The 11,290-nt window shown below is 38.1% G+C and overlaps 1 protein-coding gene across 5 annotated transcripts in view; it reads left to right on the top strand.

Annotated features, from left to right (window-relative positions):
- Positions 1 to 11,290, top strand: part of MLH1 (mutL homolog 1) — a 50,827-nt gene that overhangs the window by 462 nt on the left and 39,075 nt on the right. For 2 of the 5 annotated variants that reach the window (XM_045536822.1, XM_045536813.1), the window contains exons 2-6: positions 1,693 to 1,783; positions 4,307 to 4,405; positions 7,075 to 7,148; positions 8,740 to 8,812; positions 9,951 to 10,042. In XM_045536822.1, the coding sequence (XP_045392778.1) occupies positions 1,693 to 1,783; positions 4,307 to 4,405; positions 7,075 to 7,148; positions 8,740 to 8,812; positions 9,951 to 10,042 (429 nt within the window). The other 3 variants (XM_045536841.1, XM_045536851.1, XM_045536832.1) reach the window with 3 other exon arrangements.

Raw genomic sequence — 11,290 nt, 5'->3', positions numbered from 1 at the left:
GGGTCCGTGGGCTCGCGCCAGTTTGGCTTTATTCCTCCTCGCGTACTGCGTGCTTCCTGAGCGGTCTCGCGAGACTTTCTGGGGTTGTTTGGGGCTGAAGCAGAGCGGTATGCTTAAGTGTTGTTTTAATGGTACTGTTACCTAAGGAAGTTACTTAATTTAAAATTATATATGCAGAAGATGCAAAAACAAAGATGCGTAAAGGTTTATGATGAGGGGGAAAAAATCTGTGTTATCAGTTTCTTGCTTATTCATTCCAGAAACCATTCATACATATTCAAGGACACAATTCATTTTAAGTCGTCAGAGTTTTAGGACAGGCTGATGGGCTTTGGGCTTAATATGTATGTCCCGTGTTGTTAAATTACTGACTTTACTTAGTGTTTTGCTGCTGTTTACTTTTGGCGGGGGGACATTGCGAAAATACCCTATTTTATGGGTCATCCATGGATTCTGAAGCTTAGAACTGTCACGAATAATGTGGACTGAAGAGGTTAAATACATGTGGAAAGAAAATGGGTGTGGACTGTAAACTTGAAAAAAAAAAACACCGGTGCCCGTATGTGCCTAAACGTTATGTTAGATCCTTTGTGTTAAAATCAATTGATGTTAGTGAATTTCGTATATTATAGAAAAAAGAATGCTCCAGTGAAGAGTGGTAGGTTTGTAGAGAGATTTATTGTGAACACATAAACTATTTAGGGCAATGGGACTGAAAGAACAGCGGCAGCAAGGACCACTAGGGAAAAGGAAGAGAAGATAGACAAAAGGAGCAGGGAACCTGGGGACATTTTCTCCTTTTGACTTGGAGTGGTAGTAGCAGTAACAGTAGGCTGGCTTTTGTTTCTGCTGTGTTACTACGTGAGAATGAACTGAAAGAATAACTTGGGCCCATTATTGTCCTGTGCCAGAGTACTGTAAAACTAAATATGCTAGGTCAGTGACTTAGATTTTGTATGGAGTCCAGTTATGTATGCTCTTTTTAATATACAAGTCAAGATGGCTAATACAAGGTTCAATACAGGGGCTCCTGAGAAAGGTCTTAAATATTTAAGTAATTTATTGTCTTATTTCTGAATAAAGAATTATCTGTGTAGGAAGTTGATGACTGCTCTTTCTCATGTAGCCCCTACTAGAGAATTTGTTTCCTCTAGCAGGTGCTCTATGCTTGTAGGTTACTCTTTGAAAGTACACAAGATTTATTGGTTTCTTAAAGAACTTTCTGCGTTGCGTTTTTTTCTTCTTTGCTCCCTCATAAACATATTTCCGTAAAGAAAAGGATATAATAGAGAAAAACATTTTAGAATTTTTATTGTTTTAATGACATTTTAATAGAATCACTTAGGAAGCTGAGTCTGAATCAACTTGAAGCAACAGAGAAGAGGGTAAGAAAGAGGCATATGCTAAAAGAATCCTACTTTTAACTTCACTTACTATCTTTCCTAGAAGAACAGGAATAATGCTAAATGTCCTATTGGGAGTGATAGTTGTTCTGTCCCTCTCTTCCCTCTCCTTCACACAATATGTAAACTAATACAATGTAGTCACTGAGCCTATAAGACAAAGGAAAAACACAATGAAGCACTCTTATATTTATTTGGAGTTTGTTATTATTGCTTGGCTCATATTAAAATATATGCATTAGAGAGTAGTTGCAGACTGATAAATTATTTTGTTTGTTTGATTTTCCAGTTTAGATGCAAAATCCACAAGTATTCAAGTGGTTGTTAAAGAAGGAGGCCTGAAATTGATTCAGATCCAAGATAATGGCACTGGGATCAGAGTAAGTAAAAACCTCAAAGGAGCAGGATGTTTATGTGCTTTGTGTGGTACCTCTGCAGACAGGACCTTTCCCTGTTCTGGAAACTCTAGGCTTTTGCAGATGGGATTTTTTGACTGAAAAATTCAACATCGACAATAAATATTTATTGAGCACCTATTCTTTGCTGGACACTGTTAAGGGGGTATGTCAATGAATAAAGTAGACAAAAAATCCTTTCTCTTCTGGTGCTTACATTATAGTGGTGGGAGATAAACAATAAATAGGTACAATAAATAGTATGTCAAACAGCATTAAGTGCTATGGAGAAAACTAAAGCAGGGAGGAGGATAGGAGTGGGAGAGTGGGGAGGGACACAATTTAAATTGAATCATTCAGGAAGGCTTTAGTATGGATTGGGTATTTGAGGGGAGATCTAATGGAGGTCAAGGAGCAAGTGATGAGGCTGTTTAAAGGATAACTGTTCTGGGCAGAGAGAACAATAAATGCAAAGACCATAAAATGGTATGCCTGACATGTTTACTAATTAAAGAATAACTTCCATTCTCCTTCCTCCTCCCAGACCCTGGCAGTCACCATTCTACTTTCTGTCTCTGTGGATTTGACTACTCTAGGAACCTCATATAAGAGGAATCATACAATGTTTGTGCTTTTATGACTGACTTATTTCCCTTAACATAATTTCTTCAGGGTTCATCCATGTTGTAGAATGTGTCAAATTTTCAATCCTACATAAGGCTGGGCATTATTTCATTTTGTTTATCCATTCATCTGTTGATGGACATGACCAGCTTCCAAATGGAAATATGCTGACATGACCAGCAAGAAGGCCTGTGTGCCTAGAGGGTGAGGAGGGAAGAGTAACAGATGTGCTCTGAGAGAGAACATGTAGGTCCTTGTGGGCCATGGTAAAATCTTTTTAGCTTTTATTATGAATGTGGTAGGGTATTATTAGAGGGTTTTAAGCGAAGAGATTACATGGTGTGGTGAGTTTTATTTTTTAAAAAATCCTTTGTCTACTATGTGGAAAATAGACTGCAGAAGAACAGGGCAGAAACATTCAGGAAGCTCTTAAAGCAATCCAGGAGTGGGGTGGTGACGGTGCCTTGTACCAGTTTGGTTACAGTGGGGATGTAAGAAGCAGTGAGATTCTGGGTTGCTTATGAAGGCAAAGCTCTCAATTTGCTGATGTAGGGTGTGAGAGAAAGAGGAGTCGAGAATGATTTCAAGGTTTTGGCCTATGTAAATGGCAAAAAGAGTTGCCATTTACCAAGGTAGTAAAGACTATGGAGAAGGAGGTTTGGGGGAAGATCAGAAGTTCATATGGGGGCATATTAAGTTTAAGTTGCCTGTTAGTTGAATGTGTGTGTGAGTCTGGAGTGCAGGGGAGAGGTTTCCATTATGATGGTATTGAAAGCCATAACACTCACATGAGGAAATACTCAACATCATTAGTCATTAGGTAAATCAAATAAAAACCACAAAGAGATACCAATTCATACCCATTAGGATGACTATTATTAAAAAAAATAATGTATTGATGAGAATGTAGAGACATTGGAATTCTTATGCATTGCTGGTGGAAATGTAAAATAGTGTAGCTCCTGTGGAAAATGGTGTGGTGATTCCTCAAAAAATTAAACACAATTATCTATCATGTGGTCCAGCAATTCCACTTCTGGATATATACCCAAAAGAAGTGAAAGTAGGGACTCAAACAGATTTTTGTACACTTTTATTCGTAGCAGCATTATTTACAATAGCTGAAAGGTGAAAGCATCCCAAGTGTCCTTCAACAGATAAACGGACAAAGTGAAAAGATCCTCAGCCTTAAGTAGGAATGAAACTTTGACACATTCTACAACATGAATGAACCTTGAAGACATAATGTTAAGTGAAATAAGTCAGTCATAAAAGGACAAATATTGTATAATTCCTCTAATATGGGGTTCCTAGAGTAGTCAAACTCACAGAGACAGAAAGTGGAGTGGTGGTTGCCAGGGCCCAGGAGGAGGGAGGAGAATGGAAGTCATTCTTTAATGGGTAAAGAGTTTCAGTTTTGGGAAGAAGATGAAAAAGTTCTGGAGATGGGTGGTGGTGATGGTTGCATAGCAGTGTGAGTGTACTTAATGCCATAGAACTGTACACTTAAAAATGGTTAAGATGGAAAAGTTTGTCATATATTTTTTACTACAATTTTAAAAATTATCTGTAGATTTTTAATAAAGAAGTTTTCTATTTAAAAAAAAAAAGCCATGAGACTGAATGAGATCATCAAGAGAGTGAGTGTAGGCAGAGAAGAGGTCCAATGATGGAGTCCTGAGTGACTCCAGTGTCAGGTGGTAGGGACATGAGTTGGGGTTGGGAAATGACACTAAGAAGGAGCAACCTGATAAGAAACGATGACGAGGGGATAATGTGGTATCCTGAATGCCAAGTGAGGAAGTTACTGCTAATTTAAAAAATTCAAAAAGATTTGGGAAAATGAGTAACATGATTATTTACTCATTTTTTTGTATCTAATAGAAAGAAGATCTGGATATTGTGTGTGAGAGGTTCACTACAAGTAAACTGCAGTCCTTTGAGGATTTATCCAGTATTTCTACCTATGGCTTTCGGGGTGAGGTAAGCTAAGGATTAAACAAATATGTGAAATATCGTCCTATGATGAGACTGCCATTTGTCAGTATATATTTCTCAACATAGGTAAATAAGATTTGGTACTTTTTACTTGTTATATACATGTAAATCTGAACAAGCTTAATTAACTTTAACTTTCTAAGACTGAGAATTGTTCATAAATAAACTGTTTTATAGTAGACCTCAGATATTACGTATCTCTTGATGGAAGTGCCCAATACCACCTCTGAAGTTTTCTTCTCAAAAAGCAAACGTGAATCTGATTGGTACTTAGATCTAAGTACCAACATATGGAAAATAGGGGACAGGGGAGCATGGTAAATGATACTGAGGTTGGGAAACTACAGGCTAAAAGACTTGATATGGGTGAGGCCTAATGTATAGATCTTACCTAAATCTTGATTTAAGCAAACGGTAAAAAAAAAAATTTTGAGACAGAGATATGTGAACACAGATTGACTATTTGATGGTAGTAAGGAGAGATTATTAATTTTCTTGATATTTTTATTTTATCGTGGGTTTTTTTTTTTTTGATTGTTTATCTTTTAAGGTACATACTGAAATGTTTGTGGATGAAATTATGTGATGTATCATAGGAATATATGATAAAGAAAATAGGTAAAAATATTTTAAAGACCAAAATATTTTATACTTTATGACTTAATTCCTTATGGATATCTTTTCACCCAATATAGGCCTACAGAATTTTTCATGGCTACATAGTATTCTATTATATGTATGTACTGTACTTTGTTTAAATGGTTCCCTGTTGCACATTTATGCTCTGTGCCATTTTTTCCTGTTTAAGGCTCTGATGAATATTCTTATACACACATTTACATTTTATTTATTAATATTTTCTTAGTATACATTTATAGCAATAATATTCTTAGGTAAAAAATGCCTATTTTAAAAACTGTTTGTATTAGTTTCCTAGTGCTGCCCAAAAAATTGCTACAAACTTACTGGCGTCAAACAACACAAATTTACTATCTTACAGTTCTGGAGTTCAGAAGATTAGGGTCTCACTGGAGTAAAAATCAAAGTTTTGGCAGGGCTAGGTTCTTTTCTGGAGGCTCTAGTGGACCAGAGAAACTATTTAGAGTAGCTATTTTGGGGGAATGAGAGTGAAGATGGGAGAGAGGAAAGGAGCCTATTACTTTTCATTTTGGGCCTTTCTGTAGTTTTTGAATTTTTTTTATCATGTATGCGTATTACTTTTATTTAATTTTTAGAAAATAAAAGGCAGCTCTGACCCAGTCACTGTAATTTGGATCAATTAGATCAAACCAGGGTGGTCTCAAGTACCTTCTTTCTCACAGTAACCCCCAGATTGTTCCAGGTAGGGGCAATTTCCAAGAGATGGTTCACCCTGAGGCTGCACCTGATTTTAAGTATGCCTCAGGTCAAGCTCTAGGAACGCAGTTTCATTCTGGCTTTGCAGTTCCCTGGGTCAGTTTCTAAGCCCCCGGAGCCTTAGCCCAGCTGTAGGATATTGTTGGGGTTATTATTTCACTGTAATTATACAGGGAAGATTTATTGAAGGATTTCTGTGTGCTAGATCCTCATCACTTTGTATATATGAACTCCTACTCCTGACAATAACCCTGCAGAGTAGGTTCATTTCTTACCCTATTTTACATGAGGAAACTGACACAGAGATTAAGAAACATGGCCAAGCACACAGCTAGAAAGTGGCAGAGTGGGGAGTAGAACCTGGGCAGTTTGACTCCAGAGTCTGTGCTGCTGTCCGCTTACTCTACTGCTGATGAAAAGGCCCCTGAAGCAGCAGGACTATCTGCTGTGCTACGTGTAGTGGCACTCTTTCTTCCTGGTGTGATATTGTGTTGTTCTACTGTGCATTTTTAATGTCCTTCCTTACACAGGCCTCAAAATCATGTATATTTTTTAATGATTAAAATTAGCTCAATTACATAAACGAGGGAAATCCAGCTAGCACCCGGTCATCTCTGAGCCTGAGCCATGTTTCCTTTAATGAAGTGAACCTGTTGTGGCGGAATTCACTGTCTACTGAGATACTCTCACACAGACACCATCATATCACAGTTCTTGGGTTGCGTTGTAATATACTGTGAGGTCCTTCTTATGAAAAGAGATACAGATCCCAAGGGGCCAAGAAACCACTCTTGATTTATAAGAGAGAAAAACTGGTCATGGGTTTTTAAAATTTGTTTTATCATAATTGCATAATTTTAAATTTACCTTTCTAAACTTATAATTGCTTATATAAAACAGTTTTGAGTAATAATGTACAGCTATCTATTTTGAATGATTCCATTGTCAATTTCTGAAGACAAGTTTTTAAATTACTGGAAGACACATCATTGAGAATATTACTAAACATGCCTGTAGTTTTACCACCTTAGCACAATTGCTATTAACACAATGTTTTAGTGTGTTTCCGTTTAGACTTTTTTATATATATTTTTCCCTAATTCTAGTAATTATACAAATTCAACTTGATATCCTTTATTTTTAACATGTGATCAAAAGGAATGAGCAAAGTGCTCATCATTGCCACATGTTAATACAAAATAGAACAGGCAATTTAGATAACCTTTCCCTTTGATGAGGTGACAGTGGGTGACCTAGCAATGAGTTTTTCTTTCAGTCCATTTCCTTTTCTTCTTTAGGCTTTGGCTAGCATAAGCCACGTGGCTCACGTTACTATTACAACCAAAACAGCTGATGGAAAGTGCGCGTACAGGTAGAGTGCAGACTTTTTTTACTCCTATGTATTCATCCTGAAATGTACTTTTTGCCTGGATCTCAGAGTCATCCTATGTAAACAACAGTGTTATCTTTTTTGGGCTGAGATTTTGGATAAGTTTTCTTTCCTCCTTATGAATAAATTGATAAGCCACAGGGATGATTATTACCTGATAGTCTTACTTCATGAATTCTTAAAAGATAAGATGTAACATCCTCCAGGTACCTAGCAAAGTGTCTGTTGCACATAGGTATTCTAAGTAAATGAGAGCTGTGATGTTGTTTCCTCCCCTCTGGCCTTCAGTAGGATGCTGCTTTGGGCTGATTACAGGGCTGTGACTGGGATGCTGAAGGCTCACATTTCCTTGGCTGACTCCTGAGCCATCAGCTCCCTGCCACCTATGCTGGCTTGCTTTCCTGTGAGTCACTGCTGGCTGGCTGTTGTGCTGGCACAGTTTTCAGAGGCTGAAGAATGGCCTTGGAACAGAGCAAAAACAGGATTCAAAGAATCAAACTCGAACCTTTGTTTTTGTGAGCACTGGCCATTAATTAGTTGAAAACTGGTAGAAGTACCTAATTCATGCCAAAAAAGAGAATTTTTTTTTAATTATACAGATTGTAAATTAAAAGGGAAAATAGCTTCAGCAAAGCACAGGTCTACTTGTTTTTCGGTCTTTTTTAACAGATAACTGTGTGAAGTAATGGAAGGTGGAGATTTCAGAGTATACAACACTGCTGCTAAGGGCATTTGACTCTGTATGGATCATCATTGCCCTAGGGTCTAGGTGGGCTGATATGATTAGAATCCTTTCTCACAAACTGGGGAAATAATTGTGAGTTAATGTCTCCCTAGGTAGCCTGGGACACAAGTCCCATTTCTTGATCTCTGGGGTTGTGTATGCTCCTGCCTGGGTCCTCTAGTGGTTCCGCTTCTGTGGCAACCAGCACCCTCCAGTGTTCTTAGTCTTCCTTTCCTGCCTCTCATCTCCACACATTCCCAGCTACCATATATTCTAAAGTTATGCTTTTGTTTATGTTTTTCCCTTCCTGGATGGTCTTTTTTGCCATCTCCACCTAAAACTATTTTTCCCTGAAGGCCAGATGAATTGTCATCTCTTCTGGGATGTTTTCACCCACTCTCGCTCCCATGCCAGGCTGAATGGTTCCTTCTCTAGATCACTTAGCACATTGTTCTACACTTAGGTAAAAATCTATTCCCTTGCTAGACAAGAGCTTTCCAAGACCTTTATTACCAGGACCTCCTCAGGCCTGGCATGCAGTAGCTCTGCAATAAATGATTGCAAAATTACTGAAAAATTTTATCATTATCTTAAGCAATGGCAAAACTATTGTTTGGTAGCTGAGAACTCAGCAACTAGAAAGCAAATGTTGCTAGATGAACAGATTTTCTTAATCTAATTAGAATGATTATAGAAGAATTAGAAAAATAAACAGGAAAATGATAAGTAATTAAGACAAAATGGCCATATTTTAATTTGATGTTAGTATGATTTTCTTTTCTCCCCTTTGGATAAGTATTTATCTCTGTTTCTATTGAATATTAATAATTTCATATATTTTCTCATTAGAGCAAGTTACTCGGATGGAAAACTAAAAGCTCCTCCTAAACCGTGTGCAGGCAATCAGGGGACCCAGATCACGGTAAGAATGGTACATGCGAAAGTAAATTATTGAAAAAGAGCTTTGTATAAATATTGAAATAAAACATAAAATTGTCTGAGTTTTCAGAGTAACAATAAGATAAACTTTTATAGGTAAAAGAGGCCCCATGATGTCACCCTCTAAGCAAGAGAAATGATTATTGCCTTTTGTGGCGTGGCAGCAGGCCCACCCCCTTGTCTTTTTTAAGGGACTGGGAGATTCTTTATCAGGATGGCAGAAATCAGTGGCAGAGTAGTTGGCAATGAAAGAAGATTAAGCTTGGCTCTGGAAGATGTAGGTTAGAGCCCTGGCCTTGTCACTTAATGGTTGTGTGTCCAGAGGCAAATTACTTAACATTCCTTACCCTTAGTTTTCTTGTCTGTCAAAGGGAACAAAGAATACTTGCCCTTTTGCCTTAAAGGGTGTTTGGCGAGGCATGACTATATCTTTAGTCCACCATGCTGCCTTATGTCTGTGGTTGGTCAGTTGGTCTCTTTCCATTCTGTGATTCCACAAAGCACCCCACTGTAATGCTATGCATCCTGCCCCTCCACCTTCTCAGCCCCAGCTAGAGTACTTCTCCCTGAAGGCCACTTTAACCTGCTTAACCCCCAGGCATGATGAGACAGACAGGAGACAGAAGAATGTGGGCTTCACAGTACCTGTTAAGAGAGATCCTGTACCAGGGTAACCACAGTATGATTTTCAAGAACTCCAAATGATCTCAGAAATTTTATGATTATTCTTAGTTTGAAAAATATTTTTGAATGCCATGTGATATTATAATTGTTTGTAAAGTTTCATGTGTGCCCTACTAATTCATGTGCTCTTCTGAGCAAGGTCATGCTTTATTTGTCTTCATATTTTCAGCATAAAGCAAAAAACCTGGCATAGAAAGAGCTCCCAGTACATATTTGAGAAATCAATGAATGCATGTGGGAGGCAGGAAAAATGTCCTTTAATTCCTTTGTTAGTTCTGCCCTATCCCTTGCTCCCTACCCCAGTCAGTGCTTAGAACTGTGCTGTTGGTAAATATAATTAGATTCACTACCTTAAGACCCAGCTTTAGCTAGACAACTTGGATTTTTAATTCCATGTGCTTCTATGAATTTATGAGAAAAATCAATCTTCTGTTCAGGTGGAGGACCTTTTTTACAACATATCCACAAGGAGGAAAGCTTTGAAACATCCAAGTGAAGAGTATGGGAAAATTTTGGAAGTTGTTGGCAGGTAACAGTCCAAAATCTGAGAGGTGGGTCTCTCAGATCTGTCACCAAAGGAATATGTCCCAGTGCTTATAAATTGAGAATGGTTGCTGAGATTGGTGACAACAGCAAGACTAGCTTACAGATTATTTCTGCTCAAGGTTTAATCACCAATTCTGGGCTTTCTCTGATCTCCCCAGAAAAGAGCAGTTGGTCTTTATAACAATGAGGGTTCTTTGGTGGCAACCAAAACAAACTGACTCTAGTTAACTTGAGCTGAAAAGAAATGTTTTAGAAGGCTAGGAGTTACATACCAAGTGGAAAAAAGTGTGGACAGCTGCTCCTTGGAGAGGACAAGAACTAAGGTGCCTTTCAGGACTTAGTGTCTTGACCTTGCTCCAGTTGTCTTGATTCTTTTCCTGACATTGCTTTAGAGTCTTTTTGCTGGGAGAGTGCATTTGATTGGCATAGCTTAGGTCACACCATCATTACCCACATCTATGGAGAGAAGGTTTCTTGATTGGCAGTCTTACTAAGGATGCATCAAGTGGAATGGGGTAGAGGTAGTTTTCCAAAGGAAGATTAGAAGCTATTTCTGGAAGGAGGAGGGGGTTGAGAGCAGGTGAAAACAACACCTTAATCTACTGGTGCAAATGGCTCCAGCATAGACTGTCTAAACCCACATGTCCTTGAATATAATAGGGATGTGTTAACTATTTTTCAGTATTTCTAAAAAATCTGAAATTAATCAAACATTTGCCCATAATAAAATGGCATAGGCTCATATATCAAGTTACTTTGCTTTTTCCTGGAATTGTATAAATCAGTGTCAGAATAAACATTAACTGAAAATAAAGGAGTTCTGATTGGCTATTTTGGCTCTAGGTATGGTAAAGTGAGTTATTGTTACTTAACAAATTCATTTTGGTAGACACAGTCCTTCAGTTCATGGGACCATGGAGGGAGGAGTAGTGAATAATGGCCAACCAGGAAAGAAGGGACAGAAAGAAACCAGTGAAGAGTAAGGTGTATTAAGGGCTCTGAGAGAGAATAGAAGTGCGCGGGTGTTGTAAGAGCTGGGTTCAAGGTGTCCTTGAGGCAAACCAGACCTTTTGGGACACTGAAAATAAACCTACAGTTGAAGAGATTGTGGCGAGATGTCCTTGAGTCTAATCAGCAGCCTGTAAAAGCAGAGAATACTGTGTTTTGTTTGATTCAGTCACATTTAGCATGTCTATCAAGTCTGTTGGTTTATTTTTCTGTTGGTAAAATA

Source organism: Lemur catta, chromosome 1 (genome assembly GCF_020740605.2).
Source record: "Lemur catta isolate mLemCat1 chromosome 1, mLemCat1.pri, whole genome shotgun sequence".
Lineage (NCBI taxonomy): Eukaryota > Metazoa > Chordata > Mammalia > Primates > Lemuridae > Lemur > Lemur catta.
The sequence above is the reverse complement of the archived record's forward strand: the minus strand, read 5'-3'. Positions and strand labels throughout refer to the sequence as shown.